Raw genomic sequence first — 25,570 nt, 5'->3', positions numbered from 1 at the left:
AGTTTTCGATACTTTTCAAGGTCATTTCGAAATTTTCAAGGATTTAATATCATTTTCAAGTACTTCTAGGGGCCCTTGAAAATCAAAATGAAATTCAAGTACTTTTCAAGACTTTTTCAAGGCCGCGGGAACCCTGTTATCGGATCAGAAAACAAATTAAAAGTGTTTCCTTTCGGTATTTTGTAATTAACAATGTAATAAAAGTTAATTATGTACTCTAGGTGACAGTGATGCTTAACAAGATAGAAGTCTCTAATTTCTGATGATTAGATTTTAAGAAAAAGTTAAAAGAGTCATTTTTATAAATTATCAAGGTATTTAGGGGCAATCGCACAAATTGACAGTAACACAAAAAATACATGTAATAACCAAAATAGAAGTCTCAAACCATATATTCCTTATCAAACAAAGATAAACTAAAAAAAAAGTTCTCATTTGATTTTTTGTAATTATCATAGTACCGCTAAGCATTGAGTCTGTATAGACAGAACTGGACACAAATTTGCACTATTAAACAGAGGCTTCCAAATAATCAACATGATTGACAAATATGGAGAAGCAAAGTGGTGAGTTTGTGAAGATGCAAGAGAGTGTGGAACTGTGAGTTAATGAAGGTGAATTGCCGGGTAGCTGCAGGTGACAAACATACTGTAAAAGCCTGAAACCTGATAAATCCTAGGTTTTATTGGTAAAATCTAGGATTTACAAAAGTGGATCAGTAAAAGTCCAAGCTATACTTCATTTCCTATTTGCAGATTTACTATTTCCTATTTGCAAATTTATACCTGGCAGTAGTACTTAACCTTAAAAAAAGGTTCAAACCTTGTTAAAAGTCCAAGTTTCACCAGTAAAACCTAGGATTAACCAACCAGACTTCGGACTTTTACTGTATCATATATGCATGATGTCTTCCTCTTAAGCAAGAGGAAGTAGGGTGGGAAAAGTTTTTGCCAAATTAAACTGTAAATAGAAAACTATAAAAAAATTATCTTTAGACAAGAAGTTTATTTCTTAAGAATGCAAAACCTTTGTGCGTACTTTGCATTTCTTTGTTCCCTATAACTATTTTATCAGATAATATATTGTATTATTTACACAGTTTTATTCCACGTGATTGCTTTCTGCCAATATTTTGTCACATATGATATCAAGATTGCTAGCATTAAAATACAAAATGCAAAAATTATTTAATATACATTCACATATAAAGAGACCAAAGAGACTCATTAACTAATAGAGTATAAAAAATTGCAAAATAATTTAAAGTAATTAAAAAAACAATAACCTCTCTTTATTCTTATCAGGATTGGTCAAACAAAAGCTTTTAACAATTTATTGCAACAACATAATTAATCAATTCTTTTTCAAATTAAAAATAAATCAATAAGAATGCAAATAAGTATTTAAACAAAAAATAGTAGTTGCAAACAAAATTATTAATATAGACTTACAGCATTTTTAAGAGCTTCATTGCACACAGGACAAGTTTCATCAAAAGGTTTGTTTTCCATATCATCAGCCTAAAAATTTTTTTTTATATTTAGTCATGAATAATTTTGATATCAAAACAAAAGGAGAAGAAGTAGAACATGGAAATTAAGAGGCATCCATAATTTATATCTTAAACTGTGATGGGACACTTAAATCTCAGAAAAAAATTTTATTTAAGTGATTAAATCCATAAAAATTCAAAAAAGGGTCCCTTGGTGCAATGTATTTACATCAACTGGTCTGAATGCAATGTGAATGGTCTCTATTTCTAACTTCTTCAAATACACTAATGAGTCAATAAAAATAATGATTTAATAACACGTTTACTTATTGGTAATAAAAATTTTATTTCACTTATATTCTAAGCAAAAGAGCTTTCAAAACAAATTTTTAAATCAAACATTTATTTTTGCTAAATCCTTTTTCTAATTAATTTTTGAGAATCTAAAATATCTTGCGAATTTAATTAGGTTGTAAATTTAGTTCTGAATAAATTAAGTTTTTTTTTACATTCAACTTGGACTAAAGGACTTTTCAAAAGCTATTTTTGACTATTTTTGATACCCTAACCATATAAAAACTAAAAATACTGTCTGTGATCTTTAGTACAATCTCCACTTACATAAACCTTTCTTTCTTATGACTGACACATTAAGTAGAATCAATATCATTTTAAAATCAATTAGAATGTTGACCTTCAACCGTTCCTTCCAATGTAACGTCATATTTTTAGTTTCGTTAGATTTTTATACTCATAAAAATCACTTCAAAAATAAAAGTCAAACTTTTTTGTGTTTCAAAGCTATGCGCTTTCTTTAACATTAGCCAGGCAAAAATTTTTAATAAATAATTTAAAACACTATTTCTTTTGATCTTGTCCAGCATTGAATGGGAGATGAAAGATTGATTCTTCTCTCTAAGTTCATATCCAATGTGGTCCTTTTCAGTGGCAAAAAAGTCAGTAAAATATGGATAATTCAAATTGTATTACTAAAATTGTATTTTTTCCCGTTACGCGGAAATCAGCATGAAGTCCCATATACAATCATTAAGTTATAAGGATATGTTCTCAATGCTGGTAAATTTCTTCTTAAGGGATAGCATTTAATATTTTTCAATCATATATTTCTTGTGCTGAGCTCTATTCACTCCTTTTGTGACTGATTAGCCCCATTGAGTGGTTTTTCCCCAGTTAAAAAACAAGTTGTCTTCACCATTATCATGTAATTTATCGTAAATGGTTGCCCAGAAGCAGTGTAACATTTTCAATATATTTTTTACATATAATGTATTATTTTAAATAATATGTTTAAGTATACGTTTGTTAGTTTCCTAATTCTTAAGAAAGTCAAGCATTTTATTGTCAAAATAAATCTAGCATTTTATATTACATAGTTGTAAGTAAATATGCAAGCTATTTTTTTGCACTATAACAAAATTACATATCATAATACAAGTCTCTATTAGGAAGGAAGGGGTCGTTATATTAAGTCTCAACAGTAATTCCATATTTAACACCGTAAGTAATGAGGAATTAAAAAAATTCTAATACTACAAGAAACTAAGCAAAATTAAGTGCAATCACATGAAACAACAGTAAGCAAACAACATAAATGAAGAACTTACTTTTTTCAAGTTATTTAAATAAAATAACCTTCCTAGCTTATGTTTAAAGCTTTTTTCATAAGTAATGGCATCACTCTTGAATTGCAAAAGCATTGAAGGCATCTACAAAAATAAATATAAATATATTTAAAAAAGTTTTAAAACACTAATTTAAAATAAAGCAAAATCATATTACAAAATTTCTGAAAAAATAAATCATTAGTCTTACACTCTTTAAGATTCAATTAAGTAAATAAGTTCAGTTTCCATATCGCCAATAGTTCAATTGACTAGTTAATTCATCTAAAGAAAACTTAATAAAATTGTATTACTTTTATGGTTTAACACATTGAATGCCACGCTAAATTTACATGGTTTGCCCGTCTGGACAAAATGATTTTCTTAGTATGTATTGCATTAATTTCTTCAAACCATTTTAGTTACGATAATAATATAAAAAAATTAAAAGCATTAAAAATTTACTCAAATTATGTGTTTCTAATAAACTTGGCTTTGCCGGTCATTGGTGACCCCCGTGGAGCTATGAACAAACTCAGTGCTGGTCACCGGTGACCCCCCATGGCATTTAACGTGTTAAAATAATTTTGATTATTGTATATTAAAAATATCAAATAACATTATTTAAACTGAAATGATATCAAAAGATTATCGAACCAACTTATATGATATTTTGCAGGTTGCTTAAAGCATGTTTCATTCTCCAGTAAATTATGCTCAAAATGTGAACTTTGCTTGAAGGTTAATACATTTAAAATAAAAAATATATTTTAATTTCATGCTTAAAAGGACATTTAAGAAACTTCTATGTATCATAAACAGCAAATTTATGAGAACAAAAATAAAAATTTAAATAAATAAAATTTGATTTCTTTACATTTACAAATTACTATCTTCTCTTAACTTTTACAATATTTCAGTACCCTTTTTATTAAAGAACAGCACAGAACACTGGGAAAAGTTTTGCTCAGCTTCCCTGCCAATTTGAAGTAGAATAATTGAGGCGAAATGTGAAAATTCCAGTCATTCTTGTAGTTAAGTAGAGGGAAAGGTGAGAACTTTTTTTTCCACGTGTGTCAAGAGAAATGCATTAAAAATGCTTATCAGTGAACAGAAGGTGTAAGGATAATAAGAAAAATACATGACTGTACTTCAAAAAGTAAATATAATAAATTTAAAAAAGAGTAAAGAAGAATCATAAATTTTTTTAAATGAAATACAAAAACAGCTAAAATACGGCTATTTCTGATTCAATTATAAAGTAGGTATATAATTCGCTGTACGGTATAAAATTTTTATCCAGTTTTCAGAAAATCAAGATAAACCTTGCTTGATTTCCCTGCTATTTCGAAGCAAATAGAATGACTGAATCATCTTTGAAGCTGAGTAGATGGAAAAGTGGCATGGGAATTCTTCTTCTCATTCAATCAAGCGTAAAAAGTTGCAGACTTAGGTAAAATGAAGTGAACTTAAAAATCACAATTGGAAAACTTTCTATAGGCAAATTATTGACTTTTGCAACTAGTTTAAACCCTTTTGTCACCACCTAATTCTGACAAAACTTGTTCGAAAATCAAAGATAGTAGTAAAAGTGTTTTAATTTAAATCATTTTTGAAAAGGGTGAACTCCAGAAGAGTTGCCTTTTAAAAACCATACCACTATCTAATCACTAGAGCCCGGATTTTGATGACCTAAAAAATCCCAATTAATGCCCTTAAAAATGCAAAAAATGCCCTTAAAAAGTGCGAAAAATGCGAAAATTGCAATAAAAATGCCTTATGACATGATTTAAATAAAGTAAAAATATTTAACTAAAACAATGTTTTACTCCTTAAAATTATTATGAGTCATTTAAAAAAATAAAGCAATGCAATACTTGTTCTACGTTCATTAAAGTTTGAAAAATATGTTTTACATCCTAAAATAACAAAAAAAAAGGAAAATATATTGACTCCAAAACATTTTCATTTTGTATAGAAACTTTAATGTATATAACAACTTCCATCTCATAATATTACTAAATATCAGAATTACATTGGATTATTTAATTTTTGTTGTTGATATTTTGAAATGTAAACGAGCGTCTCTTGTCTGAAAGTAAATTTTTATACCTGGAGAAGCTTCTTTCAACGTCTACTGATGTTATTGGTGCGTACTTGAAAAAGACGGTCTCACTTACTGACAATTCTTCTTCAATTTGAAAAGATGCTGCTTCACCTGTTAATATCCTAGAGATTTTCTTCACTGTTTGGAAGCCAGTGTAATAATAAAAAAATGATAAAAAAATAATAAAAATTGGAAAAAATTAACAAAAAATTGGAAAAATGTCTTAAAATGCAAAATAAGCCAAAAAATTTAATGAAAAATGCCCTATAAATCTAAAAAAATGCTCTAAAGGATAAAAAATGTCCAAAAATGCAAATGTCATCAAAATCCGGGCCTTACTAATCACTAATAAACCACAATCTAACAAGAGGAACCAAAAGCTTATGCTCAAAAAATCCTGAGACGACACCTAAAATCAATAATATATGTAACAACAAATTTGGCAACTGAATGCTAAAATAACACTCTCTGCTTGGTAGAAAAATTAACCAATCTTTCAATTCTCAATGAAAGTCAAATGGAATGACGGAATCGTGGGGAAAGCACAGCTATACAAAGCAGAGAAAGAGGTTCTCAAATCTGTCACTGCCAGATTAATTACAAGGCAACATTGGAAAATTTTTACATTTTTATTTTTATTTTATTTATTTATTCATTTTGTATTTTTGAAAAATAAATCAAATTAAACAAAACATTTTGCTTTTGCTTTGATTTATGAGGGGAAAATATCAAGAAACAAAAGGTGGTAGGGAAATTATAAGAAAAATGCATCATTATGCTTTACTATATAAATATAATGAAGTAAAAATACAAATTTTTTATTGGAATAATAAAACAATTGATACTTTTTCATTAAAAATCACATTAAGAATATACTTAAGCTGTATTAAATAGTCTTTTAGCAATCCAGAAAACCGAGATAGCGATTGAACCCAGCATTTTGGGTAGTTGGTTCCCTACTGTATTTGTATATACTATTTCATTACAAAAATTTGACTAAAGAAAAATTAAATACTGTGTTCTTTTAAATGTCCATGTTTCGCATATTATACTTTCAAGTGCATTTAGAAATGTTAATCTAATGTGTAAACATAGTGCACACTGTTAAAGTAAGATCCACATTTTCCTAAATCTCTCAAAAATTCCATAACCATTCCAAAAACCACCTCAAGAATTCCATTGGTGAAAGTGAAAAAAATCCATTTATTGCAAAAAGTGAAAACAAGTGAATCACACACTAAATTTCAGAGTGCGCAAAAAATTTACATTTTGGAAAAATGGCAGATTTGAGATAAAATAATAATGACTAAAGCAGGTAATTAAGTGATTATTCAAAATAACGATTCGAAATTTGTGTTGAAAATAGGAGCCAACTTAATAAGTTTCAGATATTGCTGACATCTATTATAAATGAAGAATTCGATTCCAAGAAAACTGCATGACTATGCTTATTGAAGAAGATAAAACTTTAAATATGAAGAAAAAAAACTATACTTAACAGAACTAAACATAAATCTTGAACATAATTCAATTCCAAGAAAACTGCACAACAATGTTTATTGAAGAAGATAAAACTTTAAATATGAAGAAAGAAAACTATACTCAACAGAACTAAACATAACTCTTGAAGAGAAGAACATAATTCTATCCAAAGAAAAACATAACTAACTAAAATACAAGAACATTCACTTCCTTCTAGCTGAGACACAACAGAAAGCGACACAACATCCCTCAGGAAAGTGACACAGCAAGCAGAAAAACACTGCCTATCATTTATTTGTTTACATTTTTCAACAATTTGCAGATCGTAATAATATATCATAAATGAAATAGAAATTTTAAAAACTATGTGGAAATCCCTAACTGTTGAAAAAGTAATTCTATAAATGGGCAACTTGAAATTTCCCATGCAAGAAAATGTTGCATTAAAAAGCTATGAAAAAGTGTAGCAATAACTGATAAAAAATTAAATGGGAAATCTATGTGGGATTGCAGGTGAATAGTCAATAATTAAGTGAGAAACGCAAAACTTGAAGTTTGCCGCACGAAATAACATTTTATTAAAACATTAAGATTTTAAAAACCAAGTGAAAAGCTGTTTTAATAACTACTTAAAAAAAGGATCATTAAAACCATGCTGATTAACTCAGGAATAGTCAGTAACCGAGTGGACTGAGAAGTGATAACAATTTGAAAATCTTTCAAAAGAGCCATATTTCTTTTTCTAATATAAGCATATTTGTTTCTTTTTTTAAATGTTAGCACATGTTCTTCTAAACATTTTAATTAACAAATATTTTATTTAATTTAAACAAATTCATCACAATAACATTACATGTACGAGACAAAAATTAAATCCAGTTCCATTCAAGCAATGTGAGTTTAAAATATCTAAATTATACCTTGAATTTTTACTGTACGATTTCAAACCTTGAAATACTACTTATCTAACAAAGCGGACCAGCTGGTTGCTGGAGACAGCAAGTTATTAAAAAAATTTAAAACTGATATAACTAGAACCAAAATAATTTTGAAGTGCATCAAAACTATACAATCAAAAACTAGTCAATAAACCCCAAGTTTAATGACTGTTTTCAAAACTTATGAAATAATAATGACTAAAACTTATGAAATAATTATGACTTAAAAAAATTAACGGTAATCGGAAAATTTAGGAATATACGATTTTGTCACTTCACATTTTTAAATAATAAAAACATTAGGAATTTTAATTTTTAACAAACATTAATCTTGATTAAATTGAGGAAAAAACGCTTTTGTCATTTAGATAGCAGCTATATTCAACCTCGAACACAGTTCAGAATAAGTAATAGAAATTTTACAAGAAACTAACTAACTCCCTGGTATTACAGTCCATGTTGGACCATGGCCTCACTAACAATTTTCCTCCAAAGTCGCCTGTGCTCTAACTCTTTGCTTCCAGTTTTGGACTTTTAGAGTCTCAAGGTCTTTTTCCACCTCGTCAAACCACCTTTTGACCGGCCTTCCTCTTTTCGTTTGGCCCTGGCACTGCCCCTTGAATATCTTCTTAGTGCCTCTGTTTTCTCCATTCTCTCACGGTGTCCTAGCCATTGAATTCTCTTTGCTTTTACATAGTTGATTATATCTTTTTTTTTAATAGTCTTGCAATTTCAAAATATTATCGCCTTCTTCATTTTACAAGAAAACATAAAATACAAAACTTTAAAATTTCGAAAAGGCAAAATAATTATTTTTACTATAAAACTAAACTCAGTGGTGTGACAGCCCATAGAGGGCCAAGGTCTACTGTGCCCATCTCAGTTTTCTTGACCTTGGGCTCTGGGGTGCAGGAGCATATGTCCCGGTTAGGTGGTCAGCCGAACGCAAAACCCCCAGTGTTTAATTCCTAAGCATGCTTGGTACTCATTTATCGACCCACTGAAAGGATGAATGGCTGAGTCAATCTTGCCTGGCCCGAGGAAAGAACCCAGTACCTGTGGCACGAGAAAGCGAAGTGCTACCACTCAATCTAATTAGGGCCCGGGGCAAAAGCTTCTTTGGGACCCCCCTCTGCTTCAGTAATGACGAACCGAACTTTATGGATGTATTTAAATTTCTCACCTCATTATACATATTTAATAAAAAAATTGACTAGTACCTAAAACACTATGAAGTCCCCACCCCCCTCCAATGATCAAACGAAATATCATTCTGTCCATTTTATTGATTTTCTGACAATTCTATGTCCATCATGCCAAATGCATTTTTCTAATTGTTAATTTTGTCATCTAGCTGTGAAAAATTCATATCCTTGCTGACCTTAGGGTGGAATTCAGCTAAATTTTCGCAATTACGATGGCTCAATTAAGCCAATCAGAAGCTTATATTTTTGTAAACATATCACGTCTTGCATTATGTAAAAATGCAGGCTTTTGATTGGCCAAATTTGTCCATTGTTATTGCAAAACTTTAACTAAATTCTGCACTAGAAAGCCATGGATTTGCGAAAGATAGATTTCTTGTGTTCATACGATAGATGAATGAAGAAGCTAGCATAAAACTCACAGATTTTACACTGTACTGATATGGTTTAAAAAAAGGCCATTAAAGAAGGAAATCTAATATAAACTTTCTATACGATTTGGGGACCCCCTCTAAGTGGGGCCCGGGACAACTGCCCCGGGTCCCACTTGCCATTGCCCGATATACCCTACACTGATGTTTTTTTAAGGTCAAATGCATTGCCTGATATATATTAGCCCGATACTTGGTGTATACAGGGCAGTGGCACTTAACCTTAATCAGAGTTTGTCAAACTCTGGCCACCGGGCGTCTTTTACTATAAAAGGGCAATTCAAAACATAAATCAATATTCAGACTTTACATATTATAATGAAATACTGAACATATTACTTTCATTAACATAATAAAAGTTACGCATCAAAAACGACAAATATATAGATCTGAAATAATAATAATTGTAACTAGAAAATTTTTTATAAATATCTTAAATTACAATATTCAATACTAAACAACATTATTTTTTTAAATTTGAGGCAACAATACTTTACTTGACTAGTTGTTACAAGATACAACTTATTCGGATCTGAATTTTTTGATGATAAATCTGTTTCATCGCTGCAAAGTTGCATTGATGTTTTGGCCATGTCTACTTCATCCAAAGCATTAATGTAGTCATTCTGCAAAAGCCAACTATTTCGAGCTGCCTAAATCAGATTTCAAAATTCCATTAAAATTAATTATTGCTCTTTATTTTTTATAAAAAAAGAACACTTTTCAGTATTTTTTGACCAAATAAAAAACATTAATCAAGGAAACAGATGTGATGAAATACTGCTGCTCAAAATAATAAAATAAGATTCTAAGACAAATATGTAACTTAATTATCTAACTCTATAATATCTTATAATATTAGACAAAAATGAATGAACAAAAAAATTAAATATTTGAAAATGAACATAAGTATGTAGTAATTAAGAATAAAACTAAACTGAATTAATTCAAAACCATGATTAGAATAGATATCAAAAACATTTAATATCTTAGAATTTATTAGGAAAATTCTTGTATTACAAAAACTGTCCAAAAGAGTTAGAATTTCCATTCTTAAAGAAACTTTTTAAAAGTAACTTAAGTGCAAATGTTAAAATACCATTTCATCCAGAATTTTAATAAAACAACTTGGTTAACTTTCTGCAATTATAATTTGCATATGTAAAGCGATGCAATTTACAAAAATTTTATTCTGTAAAATAACAACTACATTATCTTTAGTAAAATACTTTCTTAAAATGAAATTATTAAACAAAGCAAAAACAAAAATCTATACAAAGAAAAAATTATTCTGAAGAATTCATCCTATTGCACAAGAAAGCTATTGAAAAAGGAAGAAAAATCTTTCCTGGATTTACTGTATTTTATGATAAATGCAATTTTCTAGTATTTAGCTTTTAACTATTTAAATAGACATACTTAAGAAATTATTTTAATATATTTTTTAAAATCTTAGAAATTAAAATTTTTTTATATGTAATTAAAATATTTTTATATGTATTTATTACTTTAAAATGTATAATTTTGATTAATAATATTAATCAAAACAAATTTTGACCAGCCATATCAAAAGAGAATTGAGCGATTATTAGTAATAGCTTTAAAATACAAAAAGTTATCTATTATTCGCTCTATTTTAAAAAATAAAATTAGCTAAAAGTCAAGATAATTAAAAACTAATTAGCCATTTGATTACAGAGAAAAGCAAAAAAAAAAAATTTTTTTTAGTTTGAAATCGAAATTAAAGTAAACCTAATGTTTTATGTTAATGTGTAAGTGGTTGAAGAGAGGAAAATTAAGAATAGATGTTAAATGCCCAGGTATCATGATATTGAATAATAAACAGTTGTTTGCTTGCATTCAAATAAAAAATTAGCTGTTACGTAATTTGAGATAAAAATATTTGCATCCATGGAATAATTAAATATGAATATAGTTTCAAGAACTAAATATACATAAAAAAATAGAAATAATAAAATTAAGAAATATATAATGCTTATATTGGCATTACATATGTAATGTTTATAATATCATGACAATAACTTAAAAAAAAGGTTAGAACAAACTTAACAGTTTAAATAGTATATAAATTGCATCTTACATGGCTCGAAATTCTGTAAAATTTTAATATGCAGGAGCTGGGTTGATGACTTAAGTGAATGCGATAAAGTTTAAAGCTTTTATTGTATGGCATAGTACAAGTTTTGTATCAACAAAACAGACGTTGGATTAATCAATATATTATCAATTAATAAATGGATGTTATATAAATAGGTGATATTAATGTCTCAAATGATGAGTAAACTTTTCACGAATCATCTAATGCAAGTAAGTTTCACATCAATTAAACACATGCTTTTTAAATACTTTATTTTCTAAATATTTTACTAGTAAATCGATTATATACAATCAATATAAATCAATGATATGAGCTTGCTGAATAATTTACTTGAATTTAAAATAGAAAAGTTACCTTCACGGTGCTATTTTCTCTTAAAAAGAATAAGCAGAAGAAGAGTATAAATAGGAAATCACATTAAACGGAAATCAGGTACAGTGAAACCTCCTGTTATGGACACTCCTGCAAAACGGACGCCTCTCAATACGGACATATTTTTAATTCCCCGGGAATCTTCTATGAATAAACCATTACGTACATTCTCCGCAAAGCGGACACTCCCGTAAACGGACGCGGACAGTCATTTTGGTCCTGAAAAGTTGTTTTTTATCTCTACAAACCGGGCACTACTTTTTCTAAATAAATTGCAAGCTAAAAAAATTCAACTTTTCACCATTTTTAAAGCATGTAAATAAAACTTTTTGCCTTAAACTTAATGGAATCAGAAACATCATTTATAAAAATAGATACAAAAATCTTTATAAAATAGTCTGCTTTTACTTAGATAAAATTGTATGCTTACACTGATAAGCAATACTGCACCTCTGAGGAATTAGAATTTATTCAATTAAAAAGTATTGTATCTTGTATAGATATTAAAGGAACTAAAATAATAGACAATAAAAAAAATTTGTTCGTAATAATTAAAGTATTGTTTGAAATTATAAGACAATAATAATTTGTCAAATAAATCAAAGCTAATGAAAATTGGATGCAAATATGTATTATATATATATATATTACTATTATTATAAAATAGGGAATAATGAATAGTGATTTGGTCGAATAGTCAAATATCTGGCCAAATAAAACAGCCGCCTACCCAGTGATCACACAACATTTAAAAAAAAAATCCTCAACAATTATTATTGTTTATGTAAAAATAGGCCTAGGCATTGTAAGAAATTTTATATTGTGATAGATCGTCAGTCAGACATCGCGATGTATCGCAATTTAACATGTTTGAAATTTATCAATCAAAAATCTATAAATCAATCAAAAATAAATCTATAACAACAGTAAATGTTAATTCTAAAAAAAAATTGCTTCTATAACATCAATAGCGTTGCTTAATTTTTTCAATTAAAATAAAGATGGTTTGACTTAGGACTGTCTTAAAGATTGACTTGCCTTAAAGTAAAAACAAACACAAGCTTTATTTTAATTTTTTTTAAAATTAAAAATGACTTGGATTTTTTAAAAATAATAATAAAACTGTTACAAAATATTTTACATACATTACAAATTAAAAAAAAAAGAAAGAAATGTCCACTTAAATAAAACATTTTTTAAATTATTTGTTGAAAAAAAATGTGCTTTTGAAACATAGTTAGGCTTAATTACTTATTTAAAATAATAAAGTTGTATTGACTAATGGTCAAATGGTTTTAATGTAAGTTTTCTTATTTATTTATTATTATTTTCCTTTTTGAAAATGATATAGATTAAAGATTTAAATGTTTAAAAAAAATACTCACTATCTGAGAAATTATTAAACAAACATGTATTGAAGGAATTTAAAAAAAAAAAAATTCATATTTAAGAGCACTGTTGTTAAATTATTGAAAAGCGTTAAAACATTGCTTAACTTTTTATTTAATTTCAAAAACATTTGGCCATTTTAACTAACACCCAAATTAATAAATCTGTTTCAATTTCCTCAAAAATTAAAGCAAATTAATTAAATGTAGGCTTTGTTTTAATTTTTTTAAAACTAAAAGCGACTGAAGATTTATTGGTTCAAAAACTAATCAAATTATCATATTTAAAAAACTAAACTCAGTGGAGCGACAGCCCATAGAGGGTCAAGGCCTACAGTGCCCATCTCAGTTTTCTTAACTTTGGGCTCAGGGGTGCAACGAGAATTAAATAAATTTTTAAAAAAATTAAGTTTTTATGACAAAATATAAATTACTTAAATACAAAATATATAAAATATTAAATTGTATCATTTTTTAAAAAAATCAATAAAGAATCTTTTTTTTAAATTCATGATTTCGTTTCAGTAATATATTAAGTTCAGAACGAAAATTTAAGATAACAGCGATCGCCAAGTAACAGTAGGTCTGCTGAAAATAATTGACAACGTTAAATCCAAACAGAAAAAAAAGTGACGAAATAATGTGCAATGATTGCTAAGTGACAAAAGTCTCACTGAAAATAATTTACTTGAAATGTTATATCAAGTCGAAATAAAACGCACAGTGAACGCAAGATAAGTCCCGCTGAAAATAAACTTCATGAAACGTAAAATCCTAAGGTCAAAAATGGCGCGTAAAGAAACTATGCATTGCGTTCTATAATTCATCGCTGATCCTCGCTCTTCGTTATTCAATATCGGCCTGCCGATATGTGCATTAAGTCGATAATTCGCGATACATCGATTTAAAAATGTCTAAGTGTAGTGCTCGTTAAAATTGCCGCATCGTAACAAAAACAAGAGTTTTTTTTAAAATGGGAATAAAAACAAAAAATCATTCTCAATTTTTATAAGAAAAATTTAACGTTGAAAATTACACCTTAAATGTTTCGAATCGTCGGATTTTTAGAAAAAATGTCGAAAAAGAAACTCTTTAAAATATGCTATCAAAATAAATAAAAAAACACAATTAATCAAAAAAGCAAAAGATAAACAGAAACTTTTCCTAAATTCTTAAGACAAAACTTGCAACGTAGAAAATCAATTTTCTATTTTACCGGTTATCTAATTATCTCTATACCTTTAAAAGAAAAAGTGGAGATAAAATATATCAGAAACGCTGTTAAAATGCCGCGCTATAAAAAAAACCCAGCAAAAGTGAAAGAAGAAAACAAACATTTCACTCTTTAAAAAAAAAAAAAAAGTGCTGATGATAAAACGACGAAAATGACTTTCCTAATAAAAATTATACTGCGCCGAATATTCGTAATATCCCTTATATTAAAAAAATGGAGTCATTTACAAAATTCAATTTCAGTAGAAAATCTGATACAATGAAAAAATTTACTTAGCCTAGTGACGATCACTAGATGATCCATTGCTGTTAAATTATATCTAAAATTTATGTTTAAAATTAATATCAATAGATGGCGCTGTGCCAATTATTTACTTTCTCATATTTGTTATGTTTTTATTCCCTCTTGCGCTGTCCATATGAAATAAACGTTGTGTTCGTTTCTCTGGAGTCATGTTTATTTTGGATATCCAAGTATCTTTAGAGTACAGATTTAATATGGTGCCGAAATTCTTGGAATAGGGGACTTTTTATGGAATTGAAAATTTTTGGAAGAATACTTGGATAAATTAATTTAGAACGATGGCTACGAAAGAAGTGATAGGGAATCAAAAAATGAAACGAACTGTGGTAAGACAGCTAACTACTAAATTGATATCGAAAATTGAAGCGAGTTTTGCAGATGAATCGCAGGATGCTGAAAAAGCAGAACTTTTATTGGATTTAAGTGAGCAACTAAATGCAAAAATGATGGAATTAAAACAATTGGATGAAAAACTGGAATACACTGTTGCTGAACAGGAGAAAATGAAATAACCACCTGCCAAGAATATCAAGAAAAAATAGTGACATGGAAAGGTAGGATTCAGAGATTTTTAAATCGATGTTCTTCTAATTCTAAAATTAATATCGAAAGTGATAGAAGCGAAACTGTTGTTGTTAAAACTGAATCAAAAATAATGAACCTACCTCGTCTGCAAATAGGAACATTTTACGGAGATTCTACCAAGTGGTTGGATTTTTATAATCAATTTAAAACAGCTATTCATAACAACAACGAATTACGAAAGACTGAAAAATTTGCATATTTGAAATCCTTGCTTGGAGGAAGCGCTCTCGCATCGATATCTGGATTTGCCATTAGTGATCAGAATTATGATTCCTCTATCGAGATTCTGAAAGAGCGTTTTGGAAGAACGGACATTGTGATAAGCTCTCATATGACGAAACTTCTTCCTATTGAACCTATTCGAAATGTTTCTAACTTAAAAGCTCTAAGAAGACTATATGATGAATGTGAAATACAAATAAGAAGCCTGTCATCATTGAATGTAACTGCAGGAAGTTATGGAAATTTACTATGCCCAATTATTCAGCAGAAGCTTCCAGAAGAGCTAAATTTTGAATTCAATCGATGTCAGAAATCAGAAAAAGAATTTGATATACAAGAACTTTTAAGTTTTTTGAAAAAGGAAATTAACTGTCGTGATTAGTCACACGAAGAATAATTATAGCCAAGATTTATCCAGATTTGAGCAGAAGGGAAAATCTAACTTTTATCGGAATAAACCTGGTACTGCATCCGCCTTGTCAACAATAAATTATAGATGCATTTTTCGTGACTGTGAAAATCATTCAAAGTATAACTGCAATGTTTTTGAGATTGAAAAGAAGCTAGAATTCCTAAGAAGAAAAGGAAGGTGTTTTTTATGTTTCGGAAGAAATCATATGTCCACTCAATGCAGAAATAAATTTTCGTGTAAAAAATACAGAGGAAAACATCATGACTCAATTTGTTTCAAATCGGACTTGAATGACAAAGAAGAAGAGAAGGAGTCCAAAACATTAGAAGTAAGTCAAAATTCTTCATCTAAATTTGGATCTAATATAGTTTTACAAACTGTAAATGCTATAGCAGAAGGACCTCAAAATCATTGTTTTGTAAGATGTTTAATTGACGGAGGTTCTCAAATTTCAGTTATTACTAAAGAATTAACCAGAAAATTAAATTTAAAAGTTAAAGGAGAAAAAGAAATGCAAATTCATACATTTGGTGAAAATCACCCGAAAAAATATAAAAACAAAATTTTAGAATTAACTTTAAGAAATATTAAAAACCCTGAGAAAAGTATCACTTTTGATTTCATCGAAGTTTCAGTGATTACATCAGCGAACATAAAAATGCCAAGTAATGAAATAAAAAATAAACTAAAGAGCCTTGGAATAACGTTACTAGAGCCTAAGTGGAGTGATTCTAGATTTATGGGTGAAAATGTTTCGATTTTGTTTGGCGCCAACATATTGTGGTCTATAAGTAATGATCGAATTAAAAGAATTAATTATTCTGCTGTTGCACTTGAAACTATTTTTGGATGGTGTGTGCAAGGGAAATTTCCCTCCTCAGACTGTAATGAATTGACGAATGTTATGACTAATCTGACCCTGGAAGAAAATATGAGTATAAACGAGTCCTTGAAAATGTTTTGGGAAATCGAATCAATTGGAATAAAAAATATCTGCGAAGAAAAAGAAACAGAAAAAGCTTTGGAATTATTTTCTTCATCAATCACTCAGAAGGAAAAGAGATATGAAATTAAATTACCGTGGAAGGAGGAAAAAATAAAACTTAAAGATAATTATAAAAATGCAAAATTTCGTTTTTTCAAATTGTTGCAAACATTTAGGAACTTAGAATTATTTGAAGAATATAAAGAAGTTATTCAAGGGCAATTAAAAGAAAAAATTGGTGATGATTCAAAATCCAGTGATGTAATATACTATATTCCTCATCATGCAGTGATAAGGCCTGAGCATGCAACTACAAAATTAAGGATTGTGTATGATGCTTCATCAAAAGAAAAAGAGGGACTTTCTCTCAATGACTGCCTTTTAGATGAACCTAACTTTTTACCGGATTTACTAAAAATTCTCCTGAGCTTCAGAAAATATCGAATAGTTATGACATCGGATATAGAGAAAGCATTTCATCAAATTTCTATTTCTCAAGAGGACAGAGATGCTATGCGTTTTCTTTGGCTTAATGATGAGTCGGATTTACAAAATCCTAAAATTGCAGTGTACAGATTTTGTAGACTAATATTTGGAGCCAAGCCAAGTCTATTTTTGCTTGCTGCCTGTATTAAGCATCATCTGAAGAAATTTCAAGATATTTATCCAAAGACATTTCAACTACTAGACAATTCCTTATATGTCGATGATTTCATCACTGGAGTAGACTCAGAAGACGAGGCTCGCGAAGTCTATCATGAAGCTAAAACAATTATGAAGGAAGCATCTATGAATTTAACCAAATGGAACTCTAATTCGGAAGAATTAAAGAAAGAATTTCCCCCAGAAAGTAAAACTTTAAAATTAAATATGCCTGAAGCTACATCAAAGGTGCTTGGACTGAAATACTCTTCAACAGATGATTGTTTTACATTCTCACCAGATGATGTTGTGGATACTCCTTCAGAGAAGAAATTGACCAAAAGAACTATTCTTCAGATTTCATCGAGACTGTTTGACCCCTTGGGCTACCTGTCGCCACTTTCCATTCAAGCAAAAATTATGTTTCAAAAACTCTGGCTAGATGGCATTGATTGGGATCAACCGGTGCCAGAAGAAATAAAAGCCAATTGGAACTGCTGGTACAACCAACTACAAGGATTATGTGAAGTCAATATACCATGTTGGTATTTTCGATCGAGAGAGACTCCACAGAGTTTAGAAATACATGTATTTTGTGATTCTTCGCAAACTGCATATGGAACTGTTATCTATTTGAGATTCACCGTTTCTAGTGAAATTCAAACAGCGTTTGTTCCAGTCAAAGGAAAGGTAGCTCCTTTAAAGAAAATGACTTTGCCTCGGTTGGAGCTCATGGCTGCAGTTATTGGAGTGCGATTGTTGAAAGTTGTGCAGGAGCAATTTCCTGATGCAAAAGCTCGTCTATGGACTGACAGCTCAATTGTGCTCAACTGGATTAGAGGATCAGCATATCGTTGGAAAACTTGTGAAAAATCGTGTCAGTGAAATAAAAGAAAGTACACCTCCAGAAATGTGGTACCACTGTCCAGGCAGTGATAATCCGGCTGACAAGATAACCCGTGGTGTGAAAAATCAAAGATTTAGTGTGTGACAGTGTGTGGGCCTATGGTCCTTCTTGGTTATCCGAATCAGAAGAAAACTGGCCTGATAAAAATTCTTCTGAAATCGTATTACTTTCTTCTTGTGATGAAGAAAGATGTGATATGACACCTGTTGTTAAAAATTGTGAAATTCAACCTATTTTGTGCATTTCAAAGTTCAGTAAAATTCGAAAATTAGTGCGTGTGACATCCTACGTTTTCAGATTTATTAATATTCTGAAGACAAAACAAAAGTGCATTCAGGATTAAAATGTCCCAAGCAAAGACTTTTTATTCAGAAATCCAAAATCTTAAACAAAATAAATGTGTAGATAAAAATTGTAAATTAGCTAATGTTAATCTTATTCTGGATGATAAAGGTATTCTAAGAGTTAAAACTAGATTAATTAATTCATCTTTAGATGTGTATGAAAAATGTCCAATTGTTCTTTCTAATGATTATTTTGCAAAATTAATTGTTTATGATTGTCATGAAAAAGTATTACAGAATGGTGTTAATGAAACTTTAATTCAGGTAAGAAGTAAGTTTTGGATTTTAAAAGGGAGACAATTTGTTAAATCTATTTAGTATAATTGTAGAATTTGTAAAAAATTTACAGCTAAAGGGGGTAAAGAAATTATTTCACCTTTACCTATTGATAGAGTAGAGAAATCTCAACCATTTGATATTACTGGTATTGATTTTGTTGGGCCATTGTATTTAAAAGATAATACTAAAGTGTATATAAGTTTATTTACATGTGCTGTTACTCATAATATTCATTTAGAATTAATATCTAATTTAAGCACTGAATGTTTTTTGCTATCATTAAGACGATTTTTTGCTCGTAGGGGTATTAGTAAAGTTATATACTCTGATAATGCTAAAACCTTTAAGTCTGCCGATAAAGAACTTAAATATTTGTATAAAATGTGTAAAAATGAAGAAGTGAGTAACTTCTTAGAGAATCATCAATTAGAATGGAAATTCATTGCAGAAGGTGCCCCATGGTGGGAAAGGCTTTTACGATCTGTTAAAAATTGCTTAAAAAAAGTTTTGGGTAAAACTTCTTTTTGTTATGAAGAATTAATTACTGTATTAACTGAGGTAGAATCGGTAATTAACTCCAGACCATTAACTTATGTTTACAATGATTTACATGAGCCTGACCCCTTAACTCCTTCACATTTTACTGTTGGGTCACGTTTAACTACTTTACCTTCTCCAAATAACCTTAATTTAATGTCAAATAAAGTGGAATTAACTAAAAAGTGGAAATATAGATTACTATTGTTGGATCATTTTTGGAAAAGATTTTTTAAGGAATATTGATTAGAGTTAGGATCTGTTATGTTTTCTAAACAATCAAAAAATGTGAATACTTATAAAGTTGATGATGTTGTTCTGGTGAGAGAAGATAATGTTAAGCGCCATAATTGGAAATTAGGAAGGATTAAAAGTTTGTTTACTGGTAGAGATGGAAAAATTAGATCATGTGAGATTCAATTGGAAAACAATGTTGTTAAAAGACCTATTGAAAGACTATAATTTAGAAGTGCAATAAATAATTAATGCATCCAATAAATGGATGCATGGTGGGGAGTGTTAAATTATATCTAAAATTTATGTTTAAAATTAATATCAATAGATGGCGCTGTGCCAATTATTTACTTTCTCATATTTGTTATATTCTTATTCCCTCTTGTGCTGTCCATATGAAATAAACGTTGTGTTCGTTTCTCTGGAGTCATGTTTATTTTGGATATCCAAGTATCTTTAGAGTACAGATTTAATATATCCATTCCTTATATTTTTCATCAAGTGTCCATAAATTATTAAAAAAACACTTTCCTGGCATTTCAAACAATTTCACATTTGAATGAAGTATCAAGGCTACTACATGTGCTAAGAGAAGAATTGAATTTCTCGAACCCTATGGATGTAGAAGGTCGATGCAGGTCTTCAGCTGATAAAGTTCATAAGTACTGCCTAAAAATAAGTCAAGACTAAGACTGGGCTTTTGGGCTATAAATCGAAATATTGCGACATACCGATTTAACGCCTGTATCGGCAGGCCGATACAGCAACTCTCTTTCCAGGCGATGCATCAGAAATCTGATTTAAGCCGTCGAGTAGAGAAGAAGAACTATATAGCGATATACGATTTAGCGATACAAGACACGCAAGGATCTCTTACATTCCGATGCCAACTCGCGCTAGGGAAGACAATGTTCGTATCGTTATATTGAAACGGCCTTGATTGGTGAGCGGTAGAATCAGAATCAGTTTTGAGAACATATATCGTGATCTCGCATGCTTGTTTCCGCACCTCTTAGTTTTTTTTCTTTGTCGCAACTTGATATCGTTTCTTGTAGATTATTTTCAGTGGGACTGACTTTGTGATCGCCGTCATTACCTTGTTCTGAACATAATCTATTATTGAAAAGAATATATAAAGAAGTGTTTCTTAATTAGGTAAATTTTTTTTTCAAACAAAACTTTCTTTTTTTTTTTTAAATGTGAAAATTAATTTTGATACTATAAGTTTAAGTATTATTTTACATTATTGAATTTATTACAAACGGAAATCTAATTTAAGGTGCCCATAAAGAATTAAATTAAAAAGTAATTAAACTTGTTAGGCTATTTTTTACTTTATTTTAATTTATTAAAAACTTTTTGGATGAAATAATAATTTAATGGGTTTTTATTACTGATTTTAAATTTATAAATCTTTAGTTGTTTTCATTTTTATAAACAAAATTATAACAAAACTTATTTTTCCTCTTTTGGATTTGGACATAAGTCATTCAACTTTGTTTATTCAAAAAAATTAGTAATGCTTGCGATTGCGACCTCTTTTATTAAAATCATTTAGCACTTTGTTTTATTAAAAAGTATAATCGTGTTTTTTAATTTTCTTTCAATATTGTCAGTTGAATATATTATCGAATATCATAATTCTTCTGTTTTTATTTTTAAGAAATTAAACCTTACTTTGTTTTTTCGTTCAGAATTCGGTAATTATTCAGTTTAACTTTATTATTTACGTGAAATTAAAATGATAAAAAATAGTGTTTTTTTTTGTTTAATTTATTTAGTACTTTGTTTTAAGCATACAAATAATTTTTAACGAACTTATTTTTTAAATTTTCTTTCTATATTGTTAAGTAAATATATTGATAAACTTCAATTTTATTTATTTTTTTATTATTTATCTTTAAACTAGGAAATCTTTCGTAATTTGCGGAATCATTTTTAGAAAATATAACAGTAATATCTTTCTTAAGCAAAACATATACATTAAATTCATAAATTGATTTAAATCAATCTGAGTATAAAGTTTTGATAGCAATCCAAATTTATTAACAGGTCAAATTTTGAAAACATTTTTGATTAATCCATAAGGACTATTTATTCCAACCTAAACATGAATAAATTGAAAAAAAAGGGCATATTTATTCTAAAAAGTACATTTTTGTCCAGGTTATTAATTAATGTTTGACAATAAATTAAAATTATTTCTTTTCTTAGAAAGAGTACTCTTTAGACAATCAAAATTACAAATCAATACAAAAAAATTCTTTATTTCTGTACTTCATATTAATAAAACTGTAAAAACATATTTAAACCAAATTAAATCATTACTAGAGTAAGTAAAAAAGAATTACCTTGAATTCCTTTCGTAATGTAAGGAAAAGCTCATAAACTTTGCAACCATCTTCAATGTGTCTGCAGTTTACTACAAAAGGAGTTGAAATTGTATATATGCAATAATACACATTATAAATAATATTCATTATTATTAAAAATGAAAGATTAAAGAATGGAATAGAAATTGAAGAACTAAAATTAAAAACTATAAGATAAAAGACTATTTCAATATTTCAGCTCATTGAGAGTTTGTCTCTCCATGAAGCTAAAAAGAACTTAATTTTTTGACAATTCAAATGAAATCAACCAATTCAAATTTTAAAATAAATCTTAGTAAAAATCATGACACATTAAATCTCAAAACTTATAAAAACTAATTTATAGGAGGAATCAAAGCACATGCATAGAAGCAAAACAATAAATAATTGTTCACTCTGATTCAGTTTATCTTTACTTAACCCATTCTGGGCCAAGCAAAGAAATTTTATAAAATGTGATATTTTTATTGAAATTGGCCTAAACTACATTCATTAAGACACAAAAAAAGTTTTGTGCATGAAAAAAATATTTTACTTAAGAATAAAAATGGTGCATAAATGCATACCTGGTCAAATCAATGGACAAACCATTTTGTTAAACGCTAAGTGCTTTTATAAAATTTGTATTATTTTTATTCTATTTACAAAGTTTGCAACATTAATATAAAAACACAAGATTATAAAAGCACATGATTATAAAAATACATAATTATAAAAACACATGATTAATCTCAAATTGAATAAGTTTCCTTTTTTAAAAATCTTGATTCATGAAATTAAAAACCAGTGTAGTTTAATAATTTCTCAACAGAAAATGTTAGATGTATTCAATGTCTTCATAACCCTTGACAATAGCAGGAAAATTAAATAAGCAAAAATTATACCTCACAAAATAAAAAGTATTTATTTTTAAATTATTAATAAAAAGTATTTATTGCATTTATACACTTTTGGACACAAATCGGTTGAATATAAATGCACATATTAATTTACTATCGATGTACAGTTTATATTTATATACAAATGTGGTCACATATTTCAATTTTGTATAATTTTTTGAATCGCAATTGTCAAAATATACATTTATAAGCCATTAGGTGACATATTCAGAAAATATTTAACAGATTCATGTTTTAAAACTAAGTACAAGCTAATCCAGAATTACTTGCAAAAAACCTGTTTTAGGAGTTATGTAAAATATAGTTTGGAATTTTGTGAAAATTAGTTTTGTCAAAAACTTAAGTCTTATTACATAATTTATTTAATGAAAATACATTTATATAATAAATTATCCTAATTTAGAGATAAGAATTTGATTGAGGGAGCCTAATGAGATCCATATTAGTGATTTCTATAATTATTTAGAATCAAAATCTTAAAAATGAAACTATTTATTACATTTTCAGCAAAGTTCAATGAAGCCTGATAAAGGATAAAAATAATAACAAAACTGTAAACAAAATATTTCAAACCAAAAATACTTGTTGTACTTTCTAAAAAATACTTTACCTAATTTATTTTTTACCAAGTAAACTCTTAATGGCATTTAAATATTAATTAATTTTTTTGCATGTTTCATTTTGATAAAAATTAAATAGAAAAGCATTTGATAGAAATTTAAAGGACATAGTTTTTGCACATAAAATATGAAGAGGAAGTTGTGATAATTAGAGAAAGATCATTCCGTTTCGAAACATTAAAAATTAAGGAACTTGGTGCAAGAAAAAGGTAAATGCAATTTCACAAATTGATGAGAGCTGAATGGAATTAAAAATGCATATAGGTTTATGCAAATTTTCCAACAATACTCATTACAGGAAAGGATTGGTAATATATCTGTAACTGATTCTTGCGCTAAGCAAAACAGCCGTATTCTTCACAGTCTAAAATGCATCAACAATATTTTAGGAATTTTAGAGTTACCCGATTCTCTTAACAAGGTCCTAAACTGTAAAATAGGCATTGTAATTTATTTCTAAAAAACTGATTGACAAAAGTCTACTTTTCACATCATAATATTAAGCTAGAAAAGGAATCAATAAAAAATATTAATATCTGCTTTGATGCCTATTGTGTTATCGAACAAAAAAAATTGCTCATGTAAATAAATATTACAAATATCATGTCACATATAAGTAGGATTCACATCAGGAATAAAAATGTAGCATTCCAATCAGACCACCTAGGTATTCATTTAACGGTCCAAAAATTTATTATGGTAAACGAACTTGAGGGGGGAAATCGAACTTTACAAATACATAATTCATATATTATGGTACACATCAAAAATTATTATTTGCTATCTATAACTCTAAAACTAATTAGGTTCATTAGTCCATAATGATTGAAGATTAGTATTTATTAAAATTAAGTGTCAAAGAAGCTAAAATAATGTTAGTAAATAGAAGATAGAGATTAAAATACTGAGGCCAAATAAATAAATGAGGAAAACAGAGAACTAATAAAATATCTTAAAAATTAATTATCTAAAAATTATAATATTTCAAATAAGGTCAATTCTAAAAGAAAAATACATATATTACATTGATGTCAGTATATGAATGCAAAGCATAGCATTACATGTCAATTTCAAATTTTTTGCAATAAATACTTTCTTTTATCTATTTGAATACCACACATTTGAAATCCATACGACGCGCAAAACAATGAAATTGATTTCATTCAAATACTATTTTTCGTCATTATTTTGTAAATTTCAAACCAGGGTTGGCAGGTTTTTGACATGTGACAGTTTTTGACAGTTTAAACCATGGTTTAAACCGTCACGTCAAAAACCTCACTGTCAAAAATGTCGAAAATGTCAAAAACCTATATTCATATATAAAATTTAATTAATACATAAAATTTATATAAAGGATAGTGTTTCTAAATATGTTCTAGAAAAAATAAATTTAAAATTTTGAAGAAACACTTATATTTTGAATAGTAACCAAAATCTTGAACTTTTGAAAGCTCACATCTTTTGTAATATTATGTATTCATTTTCATGTGTTATTGAAAATCTGCAGTGATATTATTAAGAAATTTATTTATAACCAAATTTAGTGTATAGTATAGATTATACTAAAAATTAGACATTTTTAAAGATAAACATTAGCAGTTTTGTACATTAGACATCTTTTAAAGAAAAATCTTTTTAATATTCTTTTAAATTTTCTTAATAATCTTTTTAACATAAGACAATACAAATTTAAGTGCTTTCTGTTAAATACACAGAGTAGTTAGTGTCGATTTACAGTATATTCAGCCTATTCATTTACTATGCTGAAAATTTAGTTTATCCAAATACTTGTGAATTTCATTTTGCTGAATACTATATACATAGTTTTGTTGAATA

At 28.2% G+C, this 25,570-nt stretch overlaps 1 protein-coding gene across 1 annotated transcript in view; it reads right to left on the bottom strand.

Annotated features, from left to right (window-relative positions):
• The window catches only part of LOC107444366 (E3 ubiquitin-protein ligase SHPRH), a 142,771-nt gene that overhangs the window by 28,325 nt on the left and 88,876 nt on the right, over nucleotides 1-25,570 (bottom strand). The window contains exons 16-19 of the mRNA XM_071188261.2: nucleotides 22,192-22,262; nucleotides 9,775-9,930; nucleotides 3,118-3,219; nucleotides 1,452-1,520 (exon numbers count right to left, since the gene is read on the bottom strand). Coding sequence (XP_071044362.1) covers nucleotides 1,452-1,520; nucleotides 3,118-3,219; nucleotides 9,775-9,930; nucleotides 22,192-22,262 — 398 coding nt within the window. The remainder of the gene's footprint in view (nucleotides 1-1,451; nucleotides 1,521-3,117; nucleotides 3,220-9,774; nucleotides 9,931-22,191; nucleotides 22,263-25,570) is intronic.

The sequence above is a fragment of the Parasteatoda tepidariorum genome, chromosome 12, assembly GCF_982258835.1.
Source record: "Parasteatoda tepidariorum strain Cologne lab strain chromosome 12, Ptep-v5.0, whole genome shotgun sequence".
In the NCBI taxonomy this organism is placed as follows: domain Eukaryota; kingdom Metazoa; phylum Arthropoda; class Arachnida; order Araneae; family Theridiidae; genus Parasteatoda; species Parasteatoda tepidariorum.
The sequence above is the reverse complement of the archived record's forward strand: the minus strand, read 5'-3'. Positions and strand labels throughout refer to the sequence as shown.